The sequence below is a fragment of the Zootermopsis nevadensis genome, unplaced genomic scaffold (assembly GCF_977971745.1).
Source record: "Zootermopsis nevadensis isolate Lab colony 2312 unplaced genomic scaffold, Znev_1.0 Znev_ptg000012l, whole genome shotgun sequence".
Classification (NCBI taxonomy): domain Eukaryota; kingdom Metazoa; phylum Arthropoda; class Insecta; order Blattodea; family Termopsidae; genus Zootermopsis; species Zootermopsis nevadensis.
This window is the reverse complement of record NW_028259144.1, coordinates 2,623,891-2,646,182: the sequence shown is the minus strand read 5'-3', so window position 1 is coordinate 2,646,182 and position 22,292 is coordinate 2,623,891. Positions and strand designations below refer to the sequence as shown.

General features: G+C 39.1%; 2 protein-coding genes across 6 annotated transcripts in view; one reads left to right on the top strand and one right to left on the bottom strand.

Annotated features, from left to right (window-relative positions):
• The window catches only part of LOC110838757 (constitutive coactivator of peroxisome proliferator-activated receptor gamma), an 88,073-nt gene that overhangs the window by 4,189 nt on the left and 61,592 nt on the right, over nucleotides 1-22,292 (top strand). The window lies entirely within an intron of this gene.
• On the bottom strand, nucleotides 972-18,942 carry LOC110838758 (serine protease inhibitor 42Dd). 2 transcript variants are annotated; one of them, XM_022082304.2, is made up of 8 exons: nucleotides 18,787-18,942; nucleotides 8,850-8,968; nucleotides 7,832-8,014; nucleotides 6,966-7,179; nucleotides 5,153-5,367; nucleotides 3,458-3,643; nucleotides 2,101-2,245; nucleotides 972-1,864 (listed from the first exon to the last, which is right to left on the bottom strand). In XM_022082304.2, exons 1-8 carry the CDS (start codon nucleotides 18,812-18,814, stop codon nucleotides 1,191-1,193), a joined length of 1,764 nt encoding a protein of 587 aa, XP_021937996.2. In that variant the 5' UTR covers nucleotides 18,815-18,942; the 3' UTR covers nucleotides 972-1,190. The 2 variants fall into 2 exon arrangements, with proteins under 2 accessions (XP_021937996.2, XP_021937997.2); XM_022082305.2 differs by lacking the exon at nucleotides 8,850-8,968 and having other exon boundaries at nucleotides 18,787-18,924.

The following is a 22,292-nucleotide window of genomic DNA, read 5'->3' as shown; positions in this document are numbered from 1 at the left end:
AGGCATACCTTGTTTTATTTTGCTTCGCAGATATTGCATTTTTTTACAAATTGAAAGTTTGTGGCAAGTCTATCAGCACCATTTTTCCAACAGCGTGTGTTCACTTCGTGTCTCTGTGTCACATTTTGGTAATTCTTGCAATGTTCTCGCATTGTTTTTTCAGACATAATGCTATTGCACACTTAATAGACTACAGTATAGAGTAAACATAACTTTTATATGCACTGGGAAACCAAAAAATTTGTGACTAGCTTTATTGCGGTGGTCTGGAACCGAACCTGCAATATCTCTGAGGTATGCCTGTATGTATCTAGAGTGTTTTTCTAAAAAATATGACATTATGTATGTACTTCTTCTTCTTCTATGGCTCTCCGGTCCGTGTTCGGTCCATGGCCTCCTCAATTCTCCTCTTCCATTCGGTCCTCTGTTAGGTCCGTCCGTCCGAGGCTTTGATTGAGGTTTCGAAACATCTTTCTTTTTACGGTGCAAGGTTGTTAGCCTTGCGACCAACCCCCAACCTGGAGGACCAGGGTACCTGTCTTAGTCTGACCTTTCCCCCTTGACCAATCTGGCTAGGGAGGCCCTACCAGTAGCTCTTGGGGTCACTGAGGTACTCAAGCCCCACCACCACGACAAGATGCAGGTACCATTAAGTGGGGCATTATGTATGTACTACTGTCTACAAAATCCTCTTTCCAGCTGTCTTTTATCTTTCTTATTCGCTTTGTCTTGTAGGTCCATGCCACCTTCAGTCAGTTTTCTTTGTCCATTCTGTCCCCATTTCTTTCAGTCTTTTCCACTTTAAGTTTATCATGTTTGTTATCTTTATCTTACTCCTCCCCAAGTATTGTCAGGGTGAATAAGTCAAGAAGAATGAGATGGGCAGGGCATGTGGCACGCATGGATGGGGCAAGAGGTGTGTATTGGGTATTAGTCAGGAAGCCTGAGGGGAAAAGTGAGAATATTAAATATTCTGTGTAAATTTAAATGTTTATTTTTAAATAAGAACACATGCATATCAGTTATTTACTAAAACAGGTATCCATTGCAGCACAGAAATTTTCCCACGTCTGCTTTGAAATTACAGTAATGATCCAATCATTATATCACATAATGAAGCAAAAAGAGGTGAAATGTGATTCTGAAATGGGAGTAAAATTAATGCTCACTAATATTTTAATGTACAGTTCTTATGGTGAGAAGTGGATTCTGTCGTTGTAGCTCTGATTTATGTTTCTTACACCAGTTTGTGGGGTTTTGTTCACGTCTGACGGATATTGTGCACTGTTCGTGGAGGATGCGTAGCTTCCAGATATTGATGAAAACTGTACAGGAGCGTGAGCATATTGTACGCCAACTGTGTCAGGATTAGAAGCATGGTATATTTCACTGTTGCCGTATGGTTTATACTGTGCAGTGTTTGATTGAGATGGGTTGTTATTTGCTGAACGTGGTTGGAGAGAACTTCGATAAGTCTGGGAAGAAGCTGATGAAGGAAAGTTATTTCCATTGTTTACATTATTTGGATATGAATAATGGTTTCTGATGGTAGGTTGTATTTGAGGGACAGGGGGTTTTGAGTTGGTGTTGAATGTACCGCCAGCAGGAACTGATGCTTGGTTGGTGTTGCTGACTGGGACTTCTGCTCCTGTGGCTGGTTTTGAAGTGAAAATGCTCTGAGTTAGTTCAGACAGCTCGGATTCACTTAGTGATCCCACAACAGGTTGTCTGGCTGCTTCAGGTTGTGACATGCGGCCGGCAAACAGAACGTCCCCCGTTTCAGTGTTTCGGAGGAAGAACAGAAATGGGTGGTTGAAGATCAGTTTTGGTAGACTCATACTTATTAAAGGGACAATCAGGGTACCTGTTGAAAGAAAAGTGATGCTGTCATTACTGTAATCAGCTGTGTTGTAGATACTACTACTCATAATTCAGGAATTGTCTACGTAACTTTTGAGTATATTTTATTGTTGACAAAACTAATGAACCATAGAGATCATGGGCCACATACGGTCTGGTTTGAGCTTGTTAAAAGTAAGGTGTAAAGTAATACACTGATTATCTAAGATGGTGGCAGTGTAGACTTTGTGAACAATTTACCTGTGGCTGCAGCAGCTACAGTCCCTTCTTCATTAATTTCAATCTTAGCTTTGTGAAAGATGTTTGAAATATGAAAATTATGGCTTCCCCATTGAACCATACCAGTCAGATTAGCATTTGTAGAAAATATATCTTGAATCCCCAGCTGAAAAAGAGACAGTATTAGTACAGACAAAACGTAATTTAACGGGGGGGGGGGGGGGGGGGGGGTGTTGCAATACTCTTACAACTTTCAAATATATATTTATTATTCAAGTCTATACACAAACTTTTAAATTTAAAAGTTTGTGTATAGACTTGAATAATAAATATATATTTGAATTTTGAACACAAACATGACGCATCTAAACTATAAATCTTATAACTTTGTACCAAATTAATAATTTTCTGTGTGACTTGTCATAAACCCAAGGCTGTACATAATATTTTTTGCTTCCCTTTTTCCCCTCTCCCCATTGAAGAGTTGTTAGTCCCCTTCTCAATCCCCAGGCTGTTGGGCCACCCCTTATTGTCTGTCTGGAAGTATTTATTCAGTATATTCAAATCTACCCTCCATATCTGGAAGTTTTCACCTATAGCCACAACCTAAGACTGTAGCATGCCGTGATGACATGGGACCCATTTATTTACCAAATATAATGATGATCAAATCAAGGACGATCAGCTGGGCAGGACATGTACTGTGCATGGGGAAGATGAGAAATGGGTACAAAATATTTTTTGCAAAGACTGAAATGAGGGCATAGATGGGAGGGTAATATTAAAAGTGAGTCTTGGGGGAAATATAGTTGGAATATATGGATTGGATTCTCCTGGCTCAGGATAGGAACTGATGGCCGACAAGGTAACAAACCTTTAGGTTCTGTAATTTATTGACTAGCTGAGCAACTATTACCTTCTCAAAAAGGACCCTTCTCTGTGGAGTTATGTTCACGTTTTTAATGTATTAATATTTTATTCTCTAGCTATTCTTCTGCATTTTATGATTGCCTTAAGAATTACATGTTCAGTTTCAGTTATCTTTTATTGTCATACTCGCTGTCTGATAAATATAAGTGTTGGTGTCGCTAAAATTGGAGTTGTGTCTTGTGTTGTCTTTTCTTGTAGTATTTTTCCACATGCAGTTTGAAATTGGTGCAATTTATTACTGATATCCTTGTCATAACTGTCTGTTATTTTACATACACCCTGTGTGATTAAACTGTGCAAATGTATTCATTTTGACAGAAATCCATTATGTGTACAAAAAAGGAATATTCATTTTTCAACTGTTACCATGGAAAGTTGGTAATTCAGTGTTTGTAAAATGAAGAGGCAGCATATGTGGTTATTTCTACTTTTGGGTTATTACACTCACCTCAATAAGCTTGTGAATAAGGTCAGTACTGTAGTCGATACTGAACCGTGGCACTGAGACCAAGATCTCAGTGGCGTCTAGAGAAGACACAATGTTATGAAGTGAAACATGGGTCAGGTCACGAACCAGTTGGTGGGCTGTATTTGGTTTGTTTGGTAGCAGAAGCAGCAGTGAGAACTTGTTACCCTGTTACAAATCATAGAAATACAGTGACAGTTAGTGATGCTTATTACTTTGGAGTTAAGTTTAACGGATTGGTACTGTTGTGTGTCCTAGTTTCCTCTCAGATTCAAGACTTCTTGACAAAATGATATATCCTTCTGCTTTAACTGATTAGGCTATCTAGTCCAAGGATTAATTATGAAATGGTAAATATTTTAGACACACTATAGGATTCCATTACAAGGTTATGCTCTTACAAAATAAGTCAAGAGAGATCCATGCCATGAATGATATCTGATCCCATGATCTCTGTATTAATACATGCTACTACCACTTTGATCAGCATTTAGCATAAATTATAATTAATATGTATATGCACCTATTTCTGTTTTCTAGAAAGGAGGTCACTTTTAAGTTAAATAGTTTTTACTTATTTCATCTTCCATTATACCCTCATTTTAATAAGATGTTTCTAGCTGTTATGCCTATTGAACCTTGTATGTAAATTATTTATTTAATGATTATTAACTGCTTTAGTCAATGTATCTTTAGATGTAAGAAATTAATCCTGTCATGATGATTAACCATATGAGTACCAGTCGGCTGGTCCGTCGGCCGAAACGTCGTTTTCTGCGTAATCTGATGTTTTAATTACATACAAGGCTTCCAGATGGCAACGCAAGGATGTATCAGATATGTAGTTTATACTTTAGTTCATATTTTCCTCAACAGGTCGTTCTTGTAGGCGAAAAAGAAATTATTTGAACAAATGAAATTCGTTGAGCTCCCACGTGGACCTAGGGGCGTGATACCAATTATTGCTCGTGGTTTTCGTTGTATTTTTTGCTAAAATAAGTGTTTAGCTTTGTAATTGTGTTTTTATTTGAAGTTTATATAGTGCATATGATATTTTTTCGTTATTTTCTTTTGTTTATTATATATAGGTTTAGTTTCTTTAGATTTCTGACTTTGGCAATAACTGGTCCAAGTTCAAAAATGGATGCCGCCGACATTTTGAATTAGTTGGATAGATTAGGTAGTGATAGTGACATTATTCCCGAAAGTGAGTTTGGTTGTACTGAAAGTGATTATGGCAGTTCTCCAGAAACAACAGGCCCACCTGCTGACACTATGTCCGATATTGAAGGTACGTGTATATTGACGTACAAAAAGTGTCGTATTTCAGGACCAGATGACAGTACAGACACCAAACTCATCAAATTATCCAGACATAAATGTTCTTTCTTGCAGGATGAGTGACGAAGAAGGATATATAATTTAGCCTCCAGAAAATGAATTTGTTTACATTACTTTTCAATATTTCAAAATTTTTTATAAGTTAAGTATAACGTAGAATTTACGAGATTTTACCCTAATCTACAGTATTTAGTGTATAAGTGTGATTTTTTTCATTGTGTAAAAATATTTTGTGAATATTTACATTTTAAGCTGTAAATACGTGAAAATTGGCTTGGATGTTTAGAACAGAACAGTGCAAATAGGCTTTGGGAGTAAGAGGGTTAATATACTGACCTCATAAGGCAATTCAACTGCATGTGCGTGGAGGTTGTTAATATAGGCATAATTATAGACTTTAACACTCTCCATGAAATATGAGTCCAGGCACTGGTTCACATCCACATAGAAGCACTTCACTGATGTCTTGTCGAAGTCAAATGCATACTTCCATTTTCCTTTGAAGTATAGTGCATTGACAAGCATTAGCTTAGTATTTGCTGAGAGGCTGCCTGTAAAATGTTACAGTCATTCAGTGATTTATTGGCAATTTTTCCAAAGTCATGTCATATCCAAGAACAGCAAAAAACAAAATTGAGATTCAGGATAAAACTGAAATATGGTTACAGGAAATGCCTCATCTGTTCTTCATATGCTAAGATTAATATGAAACCATTTTATGAACGGCTTTTATGAAACATGTTTGAAGGGTAACAAGGAAATAAGTACTGTTATATGAAAACTAATTGCTAAAGAAAACATTTGGACATAAGGCGGATAATTAAGTGGAACATAGAGAATGTTTACGATCAGAAACTTTGTGATTTTTCACTCTGTCAGTATTGTTAAATCAAAAACATCACAATGTACTGGAAATGTAGGTTATCTGGGGAAACATCTTGGAAAGTAGTCACTTTGGTGGCTAAGAATGTGGAATTTTAAGGAAACAGATTGAAATTACTCATCAAGGTCAGTGGCTGGCTTTCGAATATTGAAGAGTATTGAACTTCTGGGCTCCAGTACCAGAGAGTTTGAGGAAAAATGATCTTAGGAAACTTTTCCAGTAATAGCTTTATTCCATTGGACTGGTAAAGTCTTGAACCTGGGCATCTTGGGTGAAGATCTAAGTGCAAGATCATCATATGACTAACAAGAGAATGTGTTTCTTTACTTACTTAACTGAGTAGAGAAATGGAAGATGGAGGAATAGTGGTATATTTACTTATTATTTTGAGCCTTCATGTGAAGGGATTGTTGTAAACGTTTGACTAGTTCTTTTGAAACAAAATTTGAAAAACTATCCGTGGGGCTGCATATTAAGAGACGCAGGCATTTCATCTGCTTAAACCAAATGTTTGATTACTTAAAGAGTTCAGTCAAATTCACATTAATGCAATTTACTATCTTAATTCTTTATACCTCAATAGTAAACTATTATGTCTTGCCTACTTCAACAGTCAGTAACTCTTCATGTTGTATTTGTTTTATATGATTGTCAGAATAAATGGGGATTATTTCTCTAAACAGGATTAACCAACTGATCTTTGAAATGGTGAAGTCTCACATTTTCTTTGTGGTACAGGCTGAATTCTTAAATATTATTTAGATGAGCTTTGGCTTCAAAACCTTAAAATACATCATGGTGTTAAATTCCTATTTCTTTTTTCAATTTATGTGTGGTCACTTTCTGTGTTTACCATGCAAATACTCTGCAGACATTGCCCCTCTTCAACCTACATGTCCAGCTCACTGTAACCTTAATATCCTACTCAAACAATACCAAGCTACTGAGGAATTTTGCATGCGTCCATGTGATTTGACTTGGTATCTGATAGATGTGGTGACAGAAGGGTGGGGGGCGGGAGGTTTGTATGACATGCTGTGTGCATACTCTGCTCGGGTTTCTTGTGATTTTCCTCAGTCTGTTCAAGCAGATCTTGGGATACAACCTTGAAATAGGCCATGAACACCTTCTCCTAAATCCTCATGTGTTATCCATAGTCTTTCCACCTTGTTCAGTGCTATGTATCCTGTTCAGTCGGGAAGGATTGTTAAATAACCTAAGGATTAGTCAGTCATTCAGTTTTCATACATAGTGAGCAATAAGTACCTGGGTCTACTAGAGACGGTATCTGTCCATGTGTGTGCATGTTGACCCATGTGTTAATTAACTCCGCTGCATAAACAGGTGAAGTGAAGTCCACCTTCTCAATTTCGGTCATGTAATGTTTCTTGAGTATACCTTCATATTGCTGCTGTGGAGTGATGGTGTGGGAAAAGAATATCTGGTTTGCTGCCTCCACTCTGTTAGATGGATTATTTACCTGTGTCATAAAAATTGTAGCTTTACTTACAACACATTTCCACTAATCTAGAAGGAAACAAAGAATAACTAAGTGAGATGTGCACATCTCATTCTCAAAATACAGGACACAATCATATTGGGAGGAAAGTTAATGATTCTTTTGATATTGTGGTCAAGTTCAAATACTTGGGAACGACAGTCACAAATCAAAATGAGATTTAAGACAAATTAAAAAACTTCTGAATAAAAATTTCCTTGGATATTATCCATCGTCTAGTAAATATAAAACGTAAAACAACATTTCGGAGATGGGACTCTATCTCCGTCTTCAGGTTCCTACACAGTTGGGCCCACTAGATAGAGTCCCATCTCCGAAACATTGTTTTACATTTTATATTTACTAGACGATGGATAATATCCAAGGAAATTTTTATTCAAATGACTCTTCACCATCGTCAAGAAGTTTTAGATTTGATGTAAAAAAACTTTGTATATGACACAGTTGTTGCCGTAGTGTCACATTGTATGCATGGTCCAGCTGGCCATGTGTTTCAGTAGCATATGGCTAAGCCATTAACCCCAGATTTAAAACTTGCCTTGCAGTCCTATAGTAAGTGGTTTCAAATCCTCTGTTTCTCTTTAGTAAAAATTTATTGGAATATAGGATTTACCTGCAAAGAGTTGAGAAAATTGCTGAAATGTGCCCATACAGCTCTCTCGTCTTCTGGAAGTCTGAGAGCCTCTTTCAACTCCTTGGCTGATTTTCCCCTTGCACCTTCCAGAACCATTGATAATGAACCCTTCACACTGGCTGGTGAGAACAGCAAGTTGCCCTGCTGAGAAGTGGCCAGCGACTGCAAAATGATAAAACAAAATTTTCATTTACATGATGCAAGTGAGGGGCTCTGTATAGGATATTGGTCTAAAGAATAATGTTAATTAGAATGGCTGACATGCAAGATCCACCGTAAACATACATAGTAGCAAATTAGTTTAATCTCTTACTGAATTCTGATTTGTTAGAGAAATACAAAGTATTTTCAAATTGGCAAATATAATTGTTTTAATTGTTCTAGCATAGTTATGGAAGTCCACAGTTTGTTGAAGTCTGGTATGAGCAAAAGAAGCTTAAAAAGCTGATCATCAGACTGTAAAGATATACCTTATGGTGCTTTGTTGGTCGAAAATGTAAACAGCAGGTTCCTTTTAAAGTTTCCCCAGTTACCATATTAATAACTTTATACAGTAACTAAAATTTTAAGAAACGAGACAAAATCACTAGGATTATTTATCATGTTATTCAGGTTTAATTGAAATGCCATTGATTTATCCTGAATTTGACTGCAGTTTTTCACGCCTACAATTTAATTAAAATCCCCAGAAAAATTTAAACAGTGTTTACTCTTCAAAGCGATGGTTTTATACATTGTCATTATTTGCATATAGGATGCGCGCGCCATTTAGTGCGATAAATATGTAGCCGAGGCAGATTTGTATATCAATTTACAGGTTTTCCTTTCGGTAGTTCGCCATGTTGTTTCTCCCCACTATTGTTATCTTCAGTCCTCTTTCGCGCTGGACAGAGACCATCATAAAAGTAACAGGGCAGTATTCGGTATGTCGGAAGAGAATTGTTACGGAATCTGCATTTGTTGTCGTGTCACCTCCGTCACCGGCGATGAAATTTACCTTTAGAAGTTCTAGGTCAAAGAAGTTGAATCGGTCTCTACTCTCTGCTTCATCTTTTTCTCTGAGGCTAGCGAACTGGGCTGACGATAGTTGAACTATTAAGCTCAGAATTACTGCACCTAAAAAGTAAATAATGACCGCATTTAAAATTATTGTTTATCTTCTCTTTGTAAGTTAACACTGGTTTGTGTAGTATCGAATGGGCTGGGTTGTAATACGTGGGAAGGATGTGGAGCCTGGAGACACCTCGGGTTATGTCTGTTTCCGAGCCGAGGTTTAAAATATGTTCGCCCCGGTACACCATAGAGGAACACTGACCTCTGAATCGCGACGTTCCTTTGTTTAAGTTTGCTTCTTCGGTGTTTCTGGGGGAAAACAATTAAATGAACTGTAACTGTAACTGTTATTAAAGTATTCACTAGGTTGTGTTCTTATGCACACATCTTGGAAGCATCCAGTCTTGGGACGAGGTTCAGACCTGGGTTCTGTGGAATACAGAGCAGGTCGTTGACTACTACAACCGTGACGTTAGGTAGACAACTTTGTCGAGCATTTTTTTGCTGAGAGTTTAATAGCATCTTTGGTTTGGAGCCCGCCACCTGTACCTATCCTGAGCCACATAAATCCAGTCAATATCCTTTCTCACACGCTATTTCTGTAAGATCTGTTTTAATATTATCGTTCCGTCTAGGTCAAACAAGTTGTAATATCGCTTTAGGTTTTTTGAATATGAATAAAGTATTATTTTACTAATAACTGCACTGTTTCACGGTGGTAAGCTGGTTGCAAGGTTGAGAATTAGTCATCATGATGGTAGAAATTAAAACGGGTATTTGCACTGAGATCACATCTTTGTGGGAGGTTGATTCTGATTTTCTAAATGAGTAAATATGACAGCTGTGCAGTAGGCTACTCACATTGGTCCATTAATTCATCTTCTGTTTAATTTAGAGCGCCAGTGATATTTTAAGTTTCTTGTAGTCATGTGTCCACATGATTCTGGTATCATTAAAATAAGACTGGATGAAATGTAGCGGACTGTATAGTTTGCTTCTCTTTAGAAACATTAGGAATGGCTTCATAAAATATTGAAGATCTCCATTCCGCAAATGTTCGTCTGTGTCTATACAGAATATTTTAAAACCTTGAGATGTCTCTAAGGCCTTGTGTAATTACAGAGCTTGCCTTGGTGTGTAGCCTTCGCGCCACGCTCTGCAACTCTTCTCTGTTTATTTTCAATAAACACACACACGTTTTGTGTGTTTGCCTGCTGTCGTTTGGGATGTCTTCTTATTTTACAAAGTTTTTTGGGAGGATGAAATGGGCACGCCATGGCGGTGTGTAGATCATTGCTGGCTCCTGGGTTGTAGTCTAGTATAGAAGTTTACCGACGTTTCACAGGTTCTTGCTGCCCTGATGAAGGAAGCAACCAGGAACTCTGAAACGTCGGGAAACTTCTGTACCAGACTACAACGGCGCTACAACCCAGACGACAGCCATTTTTGTGTTAATAGAAGGGAATAAATTTCTTGGGGTATAGGCGTAGGTGGAAAGATAATATTAAGATGATTTTTTTAAGAAGTGGGGTGTGGATTGGATTCATCTCGTTCGCGATAGAGACCAATACTGGGCTCTTGTTTAAACAGGAATGGCATAAAATACGGGGAATTTCTGGACTGGCTGAGCGACTGTCAGCATCTCAGGAAGGAGTCTGCGTCCTGAGGTTTTGCGCTCATTACATTCTGTTACAAGTGGGGGGGGATGTGGACTACTCTTTAGTTCTTCGTTGTGTTCGACAGCTTTTAAGTTTCTTTGTGATGTCAGTCCTCTGATACGGGAAACTTTATGAAGCGTAGTCCGATTGCTTTAATCGTTTTCAAATGTTCCATCCGTTGTTATTCTGTAACGTGCCTGGCCACTGGGTGTGTGATCGGGGGTTTGATTCCGAGAAGGGCAGGGATCGTTTTCTGTTCTTCCTCCGAGGCCGACTGTGTTGTCCAGCAGTAACTCCAGAACTTGAATGCACGTGGGAACACTTTGTCGTCGTCACCATCTCCATATTCGTCGAGTGAAAGGAACTTGTCAAAGCGCTACATTCATGCATCATTTCGAGTGCCAGTGGGGAAAACCTTGTGGGTCCGCGCTAATTACGTCCACACACACAGTAATTCTATCCAGCGTCGAATACCGGTAGCTATTTTAACGTTTCTTGTAGAAAATTGTTTTGCATTTTATGCAACATGGCTGTGAAGATACGCCCATTTTAAAAATCATTTGTAAAATTGAATTATTACCTCTTGATAGTGCACCAACAAGTTTCAAGGACAATTGTAACTGTAATACGGAGTAAAACGCTGCAGATTTGTGTAATGATTTAACCGCAGTTTACAAATAAAGCAGTTTAACTCAATGGAGTGTAGTCCTTGAAGAGTTAACAGTACCTCATCAGGTTAATAAATTAACTGTCTGTAACCCTGACGTTTATCCTTACCCTAAGCTAGATAAATCCAGTTCTTTGGAGTCACTTTAATATTATATATCTGTCTGCGCCTAAATCTCTCAAGTAGTCTCTTCCATTCACGTTTTACTACGTACTACAACCCCGCCCATTTCATCCTATTTGGTTTGATGACCCCGATAATATCTGGTGTAGTGAAACTCGTCATTGTTCAGTTTTCTGCACCCCCTGTAACTTTACCCTTATGAGGTCCGTACGTCGTACTCAGCATCCATTTTTCAAGAATTCTCAGTCCCTTGGCCTTCCCTTGAGGTCAGAGGCCAGGTTTCACATCGACGCAAAACAGTTTAAAGTAATGGTTTATGTGTTTTATAATATTTCTATACCTATTTTTAGATAGGAGGCTGGAAGACAGAAGATTCTGAAATAAATGGTAGTTAGTATTTCCTGCAAGTTGCTTATGAAATGTGCTGCCTGAGGATTACATCCATAAAGCTTTCATGACCTCGTTACGTGTCCAGTTGAAGGATACGTCAGCGCAATCTCTTGAGAAATTCTAGTATCAAAGATTGGCAACTCATTTATGTTTGTTCTTCAGCAAGTTGTGCGTTATTCTGGGAAATGCGATATTTTACAGGAAGTGTGTGGTCAGAGTTGACAGGGGAGAGTAACTGAGCTTTTGGCTAGCCTTGGTAACCCCCCCCCCCCTCAAATAATAGAGATTCTTTGGGATGAGTGGTATTAGATATGCATGCCTCTGATTTCCCCTAGCTTTTATACACTCAGGTTATACATATGTGTGATTTGAGGTCCTGACGGCGGTGAAGATGTTCTTCTGGGTTTTGACTCGTCGTTAGATGAAACAATGTCTCTCTCTATCTTCAGCTCTGAAGATGGAGACATTATGTCCATCAATTTTTTCACCCTGTCTGAATGCCAAGGGCAACAAATAACCGACGTAAATTGAATAAAATATGAAGGGAAGAATTTATTTTTGAGTCTGGCTAACAAAGATGGAGAGTATTTGGACCACAGAGATACAAACTAGCAGAGAAAATTACAAAATGAGAAGTTATTGGGTTTACATTCTTCATCTAGTATCGTTGGAGTAGTTTTAGTCGACAAATCAGAAGGGAAAAGACCGAATTATAATATTAAAATAAATACCGAAGAAATAAGGCGAGACAGTGGGGATTGGATTTATCTGACTCGGGATAGGGGCTTTTATCACTAGCTTCTTTCTATGGATCCTGCTTTATGGTGTTTAATTAGTATTTGGATAAGTCAAGTGACCAACTTCCATCGTGGCAAGTTTTCCAACACTTGTCATCCTTGTTTTGTCAGTGTTTTTTTAACAAGTGTTGCAATTCTACCCTGGGCAAATTACTGTTGCGATGGGGTGAGGCAACGTCTGTGTATACCTGAGGGATTGTCCATCTCCCAGATTACATGTGAGTGAATATGGAACAACGGCGGAATGATATTTCCAGGGGAAAACCGAAGGACGCGGAGAAAAAACCTGTCCCATTACCACTTCGTCCGCTACAGATCTCACCTGGGCGCTAAGCCGGGCCTCCGCGATGGCAAGCCGGCAAGTTTAGATATAGATTATCTGTTATATAATGGCGGTTCACCAGTGCCCGGATTAAAAATGCCCGGAGTTTAATAATAATTCCCGCTTACATCCCTGTTTGGAATGCAGAAGCTGTACCTCTCCGGTCTTGTTGTTTCAAGAGAGGAAACTACAATTTCCTTGTGCGTTGCCCACGAGGTAATCTGCTGAAGCCAGTGAGCTGATAGAAGCATCAGGCTTTTTTCTCTTGCCATGTAGGCATTTTGCAACGTCACTGTCAATCAGTGACTCATTCCACGATTCTCATTATGTCCGCGACTTAACAATTTGAAGGTGGAGCCACATTCCGTTGCTTGAAGCACTCTTAGACCAATTGAATACCGAGTAGCAAGAGGTAGCGCCGTTCTTAGCATGTCGAGTCATAACTTTACCTTCTCATTGGTTTCCTCAGTCTCTCCAAGCAAATGCGAGGACATTACCTCAAATTAGGCAACGGGCGTTTTGATGTCATTTCCAATTCATTAATCGTTGCCTGAAGCCTTACGACATAAATAGCATGCCTGGAGGTGGCTTAAATAGTGAGTGGTGAGTCTTCGGTACAAGAACAATGCATGCATCCTCGACGTGCATTGAGTGTTTCATGAAACGTATGTACGTACCTCTGTGCGGAATTACCAGATGGAGGAAGAGAGTACAGTGTTTGTTTGTTTTTTGGTATTTTTTTACCGGCTCGTTCAAGGACTGAGACGTTCTCTGGATGGTTTATATCCAAGTGGCCATTATTACGCGTGTTTGCACGTGATGTGATCATAAATGAACTGGGGCGGAAGCTTTATGCGGGTCCTCAAACACTGGGCTTGTCGTTCTAAAAACTACCTGGGTTATTGGGTTGGGCGCACATACTTCGTTCGCGTTCAAAAATTATTTCCCTAAGATCCAGTTGATATCCTCTCATTTACGCCTGTGACATCCAAGAGGTCATTTCTTCCCTTCTTAAGCTTTTCCAACAAACATTTTGTGTGCATTTCTTAGATCTCCTATGAGTGCTATACACTGGCAATATGAACCTCCTTGATTTGGTGGTCACTTCACTGTCCAGTAGGCGTAAAGAGGGAATTGACGTAGTATATGCGTAGACATATAAATGTAAGTATTGATAAGGAAAAGCCAATTCTTACTACATATATACGTTTACTAAAATCAGCATTAATTAATTAGAAATTAATTGTAATTGAAATATTCTATACTGTGTTTTTATTGTGAGATAAAAGAAAAAAGTATTGAACTTTGAAAAATGCTCTTTGGGGCGATATATTACTCGTGTAAGTCGTATTTTCGTTTTACGAAGTATTCATTAAACATGTCGACAAGGTGTTATTTTTCGCAAATGCGTTAACGCGAAAATTCCTTAGTTTGAAAGGTCCTCAGTAATTGAATTCGTGAATTTAGTTTCGGAAACAAGCCGACAGCGCTACGCTGGAGCTGGAACTCCGAATATGGGCATCTGAAGAGTAAGATGGCACCTGTTGTGATGTGTCCTCACCTTTTTTGGATTCATTATTTTTTTAAGGCTTAAGACTGGGGAATCCCCGGCAACTGTCTTGTGGTCAATAATTGTTTTGTGTACTACCTGTCTTGCTGCTTTTGTTCGGTTTATGCAGTGCTGATGGCGTTATGTAGCCAATGTTAGTGAAGCTTGCAGACGTATTATCAACATTCACTTTTTTTCCCCTCTGTTAAACAAGTTGAAGGCTCATACCATGGTCGTGGTTTGGTCCACAGCCGCGACATATCCTTATGGTGTGTACCATAACTGCGTTTTTCATTGTGTTCCACAAAGCATGTCTGATTTCCCCCTCCCCCCAGTTTGATCAATTCGTAGGCGTGACCGTACATGGGTCGTTGAAATAGAAATGTATCTTGGGGGGGTGGGGAATTTTTTTTAAAACTAGCTGAAGTTCGAAGCCCATTTTGAGAAGTTAAATTTGCCTTTCTGCCTACTCCTAGGTCTTTCGCCATTTTAGGAATCCTGTCTTTCTTCATCGTCGCCTGATTGCTCCTGATACGTTTGTAACGTTCTGAAATCTGAAGTTCTTAATGGAAGTGAAGATGTCCATTCTGATCATCTGGATTGTAACTCCGTTTGGGCTTTGGAGAAACGTATAGCTTCCATCTTCAGGGTAGAGGACCACGATCGAAATATCCACTGCTGTAAAGACCTCAGTTCTCATATAACAATCTCAAATTTTTTTGTTCGTACTGTTACTGCGTGGTTTAAACAATAAAGCGAACTATAAGACCGGGGTTCTGTTCCCAACAGGGGCAGGATTTTTTTTTCTTTTCCACCGCTGTATCCAAACCGGCCCTGGTGTCTCCCCGCTTCCTATGCATTGGGTTACTGGAGTTAAAGCGGCTGGAACGTGAAGCTGAACACTTTCTGTTCAGTCCATAGGTTAAAAATTTCGTGAAGCGTTAAGAATATCTTTGTTATACTTGTAAGGGTTTTATAGAAAGTCAGTGAAGCCTGGATTACCTGCATGCAGAAATGTTTATCGGCATTTTGAAAAATTGTGGCGTGTTACAAATATCGGAAAACCCACTTTTATAGCTCTTAGCAGAAGGCACCTGCAGATTAGAAGTAAACTGGTTGAGAATGCAATAATAGTGACGAAATCCCTGCCTTGTATGAAACCCGAAGGTTAATTACTGTGTTCATAATAGCTTCGCCACCGGTCTCTCACAGAGCCACTCATTCCAGTCGACTGTTTCCGTAGTATTCACTTTAATATTATCTTCTAATCTACGCATAGGTCTCACAAGTTGTATTCTCCATTCGGGATGTCTCACTAAAAAATTTTGTGTGCACGGTCTGTTTCTCGCGAGCTTGGGCGTGAGAATCTTACAAATGGAACAGAGTGACAGAATTTAGGAACGGTCTTTGATGTCAGTGCTGGTCTCAGGCTTCACAGCATGTCTGTTTTCAGTCACAGATTATAAAGTAGCGTGATAAATAACAATTTCAAAGAGGAAGATCAAGGTAGAAGCAACGGACAACTCACGAAAATCGTACTGACTTGTCAGTCACGTGACAGGAAGCAATTAGCCCGGTTTACTTTCCGAAAACTTGACAGAACTAGAATGACCACAAGTGACCAGGCTTAACCAGAAAGTTTCATTCAGAAACTTAACGAAATAAACGAATGACGCAAGGAGCAACATGAGGTTTTCTTAGAATGCTACTATGTGGCACTGGACTGATGTTATGTTTTAATAATATTTTGTCTTTAAAATTTGAAATTTACTGATCAGTTTGTAACGCTCTGAATAATTGTTCTTCTCTGAGGAATGAGTTTCTGATAAATTCGATGATTGGGGGAAAAGGGAAACTTTTTAAAGTTATGTAAAATTTGAGGTTTTCACAGCGGTGAGTATGAAGATTTCTGTCTTCTGGGTTGTGGCGCTGTGTAGTCTGATATTCGCCCTGATGACGGAGGCAGTATGACCTCCGAAACGTTGGTAAACATCGACCAGACTACACGGCGCAACAACCCAGAAGACAGAAATCTTTTTAAACTTATAAATATAACACTGCGTTTATTTTTTTGTTAATAAAAAGTAAGTAGTAACAGTTGATTTATAAATCTTATGCCGAAGAGAGATGTTTATGTGTCCACATTGCGTGTAATGTCGCGTGTGGAAACTGTACTCCAGTGTGCCTGTAGCATTGTTTTGACTAACATCATGTTGCAGCCATTACCTAGTGCAATTTGTTCGTAGGTAGAAATTTCATGAACCCTTTTGTTATCACGCTATTATTTTAACAGTTCTCTGAAATAGTTAAGCGTTAATATTTGCATTACCGCAGTCTATTAGACATCCTGTTAAATAAATATTGACGCATGTGTGTCTATGTGTATAAAAATCAGCAGTTACTTCCTAACCTCGCGGTTCAAGATTGAGTTTCCCCCCCCCCCCCCCCCCCCCCCCGACCAAGAAATTACGCTTTTTGCGGAACCAGGCGTTTCGTCACCGTGGTCACAAAAGCCCGCCATAGAGGACTCTTATCTGGAGCTATTTCATTCTATTTTGTGTCTCCAGGTTATAATTATTTTACAGGTATTTTTATATGCTTCCATTCAGTGACGTATCTAATACACGTTCGAAATTAGCTTTTGTACTGTATACAGAGTGTTTCATAAATCGTATGTAATATGAGAATTATGCTATTCTGCGCCTTCTCAAGAAGGAATGTGTTCCATGCATTTTGTTTATAGTTCATGTCTGTATTAGAGGCCTTGAGATTTTCTCTGGTTTGAAACAGCGCCCGCGGCTTCTACGGAGTGAGAATCGAGACTTCTCTTCTGATGACTGTGGAATGAACGTAAATACTTGCTGAGCATGTAGCGGTAAAGTGCAAACCTCCTGTTGACTTTCAGTCAGGAAGTACACACAGTGTTTCTTAGAACAGAACACGCCGTAAAGTACTTAGTAATATGCTGAGTGTGGTTCAGATTACGTTTCATGGCTTGTGGTTGAACCAATGTGTGATTTTAGACTTTGTAAGCTCTTTGGCTCGTGAACAGGCCTTGCCCACTTGTTTATAGTATTTTTAAAGTCATAAACGAAGTGTGGACAGACTTTACAAAGAATATTGATGTGTCACGACGTGCCTATCCCTTCCAGTCGCAGCTCCTCTAAGTAATGTTTAAAAAAATCAGTCCGTACCGCAAAGAAAACAACTCTAACCCATTACAAACATCGATCGGTTAATGTTAAGGAAATAATCACTAGTCACAGTGAGAATCATACGAGACGTGTAAATACAAAATGAACATTTATTGATTATTGAAGCCGGTGGGACATATAGTTACCATAAGACTATAGAGAGTTTAAGAGGCTGTTTGAACGCAGTGATGGCATTGGAATGAGCAGCTGAACTTCGTTCGCATACAAAACAGTTCATTTGCATATCACATGCGATATTTGATGGTTCCGCAATTCTTTAAACAAATACGTAAAAATGGGATACCAAATAAATTAATATTTCTTAATTTTTAGTGCTTGCCTCCAAAGATCCAGCCTATGGAAACTTTCCAAAGAATTATGTAATAATCTATATTTTAATTAAATTTCTGAAATTTTAATTGTCGAGGAATGAAAAGTTGACAGACATGTTTCTAGCCGCCGACATCAAAAATCCGTATGTTGCAATGGTGCAAAGTAGTGAATGTATCGATTCAGAGGATCTGAGTATAAAACTGTGCTATGTTAGCTGTTTGAAAGTGTCTCTTGAAATAACCAGAGCGGTTTCACCCACATGAAACACGGAGCTCATCTAAATATTTAAAAATTAAGTTCCTACCTCACAGAAAACAACACGTCTCCATGGCAGTGATCGGTTGGTTAATGCTATTTAAGGAAATAATCTATGTTGTTCTGAGAATCATACGAAACAAGTGCGTTCTGTAGGAAAAACACAGATTTACTGAATTTTAAAGTAGGCAGTGCATGTGTTTTAAATAGTTAACGAAATTATGTACTAAACACCTCATATGTGTGTGAGATTTGAGGTTCACAGGTGTCATTGTTGGTCTTTGGGTTGTAAGGCCATGTGACGATATCGACGTTTTGGTGGAATCTTTCGAATTTCAGTGCTGAAATTGGAAGCAGTATGTGACTCCGAAACTTTGGTGTCGTGTCTACAAGTCCGCGCGGTTTTGCGACCCAGAAGACCAACATGACATCCCATACCCGTGACTTTAATCCAAGAAAGTCGTGAGTTTCTATAGAAATAGACGTCGTTAAATTCTTTTTTTTTTAAAAAAAAAAGTCTATATGGAAATAGTAAACTGCTGTGACAGATTTCGAAATGTTCTATACTGATTATAAACACCCACAACACGTACCTGTTATATGAAACAACGTTGTTTCCATGGCGATTACAAGACTTGGGTCCTTTGGTCGGTCTGCTCTGTGGAGCGGTTTTCACTGTCGGTCCTTCTTGACGGAAGTGTAGAAGTGTACTGCTGGCGGGTTGTAGTCATCTTTCGGAAGGGGGGGGGGGGGTTTGTCAGAAGGTGTGAAGTTGAAATATCCCCTCCTCTACAAATATAACAACTGTGATGAAGTAGGAGGGGACAGTTACTCTGTGAAGTTTGCCAGCACATCCACTGTCTCTCTCACTCTGCGGGAATTCCAGTCACAAAGTGCCCAGACCACTTCCCGACATGACGTCATAACCTTCCTTGTTTGGTTGACTTTTCTCTATATTTCATCTGTCCACTTGTTACATGAAGCAAATCTTTAGATTTTAATGTCGCCGCTGGCAACAGAGAAGAAAAACCAACAATTATTATCCTTGCTGTGTACGGTCGATAAGGAGACGTCATCAACTGCTGATCACACGCAGGTCACTTGACAGCAGTCGATTGAATATGGGGGGTATGAACCTTGACAGTCACGTGACTGTATGCGTCAAAAACAGACGGATAACTTCGGAGAGAAAATTTGTTTGACGTAAATACGTCTATATTTTAGGATCAGTGTCATTCGGCAAAAAGTGAAAAGAAAAAGTGTAACTTAATTGTTATGTTACTTAGGAAACCTCATCTGTTTACTCGGCATAGTTGTTACCTATAAAACATTTCATTACATTCATCTGCCACAAACCCATCTTAAGCGTAACTAATTCAAGTTAAATAAGCGAAAATATTATTAAAATATATATTAAAATTGTCCGTCAATCACAATAAAGTAATATAAGATAATTAAATGGTTAAAATATTATCTTTTGTTCCGTATCGAGTACTCGATTTACATATGTAACATTCTCGACATGTTTTGGCTTTCATAGAGCCGTCATCAGGTGTATGTTATAAACTCTTAATTCAATTACTAATCTTATATCTTTTAAATAAGCAAAGTCTTAATCAAACTTATCTCAATTGTAAAGCATGTATAAAGGAAATATTTAGAATAAAGCCAATATATAAACTTCCTTTCCGTATAGACGTATTTACGTCTAATTCTCCGGAACTGTGGTTCCACTGTCAACGTTTTGTAGGGACTTCGTACACAAAATGGAAAACGTGTAGATTATGTAATATTTCGTTGTCCCCGATTTTTGTTATTTTCTACCTTTTGATTTCTATATATTTTTTCTTTGCTATATTTTCATCAGACGTTTCAGCAACAACTAATCCCTCCACAAAATATACACACGTATAATACTTGGCTCATTTGAAGTTGTTAGTCTTACCTGAAGCGTTTCGTTATTTGACTTGTGTTCAAATGTACAGGGTGATTTAAAAGTGCGTGTGCTCACACACGAGCCCTGTGTGGCGCATGTGATGTGTGCCACGTGACTATGACATTGGCCACTAACTTCATTTAACCAGTTGTGCCGTGTTGTAATCGTAAGTTCACCATGAGGAATATATTTGTCTTCCTACAGATGTAAACAGACTTTTTAATCAACTACACGGGCCCCGGTTTCACAGCCAGGAAGAACATGGCCGACATCTTTACCGCCGTGAAAACCTCAAATCCAAGATAAGAGTTTCCGATACGATGTCATAAAAATTTATTTAACGAGGCTGGAAACTATGTGTTCCGATTCTTGTATTGTGTGGTGTGGGAATTCGACCACAGAGTTTTGCGAATAGGAGCCCGTCTCTTGACTTGACCTGAATCCCGTACGTGCTATATAGCCTGGCGTTCCCTGTGTGTCAGAATGTGACGCTTGAATTCCAGGTCTGCTCGGATCACATCTTGATAATATTCATTGACGTTCACCGGAATACCAAGAAATCGGGCTTCGTGGGTTCGCAGACATCTTGTGTTATGCCAAATAAGGAAATGTGTTAATAATGCGAAATTGATACCGCTTCACGGACTGCGGTGTAAAACTTGGTGTTTTCGTTCTGAAATACAACAAGTGCGGAAATGTGTACTCCATGTCGGAATACACGTAGTTTGGAAGTGCGTTTACATCACTGACAGTGGTCTAAAATGTTAATAAGTGTTTGCAGATAGCAGTGTTCTGCGGTTTTTGGCGTAGAATGTAGGGATCATTAAAATAAAGTACTGGACATTTGAATGGAGGGGGTGGATTGGATTTGTGTGGGTGTGGCAGGGTCTAGGGGCCGGTGGGGGTTCTTGTGAGCTTTATGGTTCCATAATATGACGGGGGATTTTTTGACTAGCTAAATGATTGTTAGTTTTTTTGAGATGGAGGGACTCTTCTCGATGGAGTTTGTTTGTGAGCGCCTTGCTGCGACGGCAACTTCTCTGCCATGCGTGTCGTGCTTGCAGTCTAAAGGGTGCAGATTTTTTTTAATGATATTTCGTCAAAAGATTTCGTTAGTCGCTGTATCTGTTTGATTGGACAATCTTTTAATTGTTTTAACAGTTTTTAATAGAAAATACAATGAATTGTCTGTATTCGAGCGATAGTTTATACAAGCCTACTTAATACTTGTAGAAAGTCTTTCAGTTGTTGAAAGGAAAATAATATTAAAATGGACTATATGAACAAGATCAGGGTAGGAGCCATTGACGGGGTTTCGTGAACACCGTCGTGTTCAAAATGGCTATGTTCTAGTAGTATTGTTCCGACGTTTCACAGGTGCTTGATGTCTTTCATCATCAAGGCGAGTTATCAATTCTTCTCTTCGCCACAACGTCCAGACCGGCTCTGGGACCCACCGAGCCTCCTCTGTAATGATTACTGGGTTAATTTCCTCCGGGCTGGGGGTGGGAGCGGCCGGGGCGTGAAGCTAACCAGTTACCTTTATCTGCTGCCGAGTTTGAGATTGAGTGGAGCTATACCTACATTCCCCTGTTCGTCTTCATGGCGTGGTGCTTTGTTAAGTGCCGGATACAGCTTTATCTATAAACCTTTAGCGTTGTCCAAGAGTGAGAGCAATCATAGATAGGAGAGACAGTGATATTCAGAAACGTCACCTCACGAAGGTACATGTTCAGTGCCTGTGGTTGGAGGCGTCTCTTTCCGAAGAACAAGTGCTCAAGGAAATGCCAGCTTCTGGGAGTTTCAGATAAATCACTGTTCATGTGATAGCAAAAACCTGGGAGATCCCGTTCAGCTTGTCTTGCCTTGTAGGGGCTCGAAATCAACATTCCCTTAAGTGAGCAACCAAACAACTTTGCTGCAAGCAAAGTCTTGTTCACGCGGGCTTAGTGCCAAGACGGGTAACCGGAACGAGTTCCTGGATAATCGTACTTTGTATTCATTCATCGAGACGAGTTCTCAATACAGAAGATTGTGTCCGTTTAACAACACCGGGACTATATCCATTTATAATTATTTATTTAGAAGCCAATGCGTACTTAAGTGCGTGTTTACACGTCTCGAATAACAAAAAAAAATTGCATCTCGATCCAGTATCTCGTC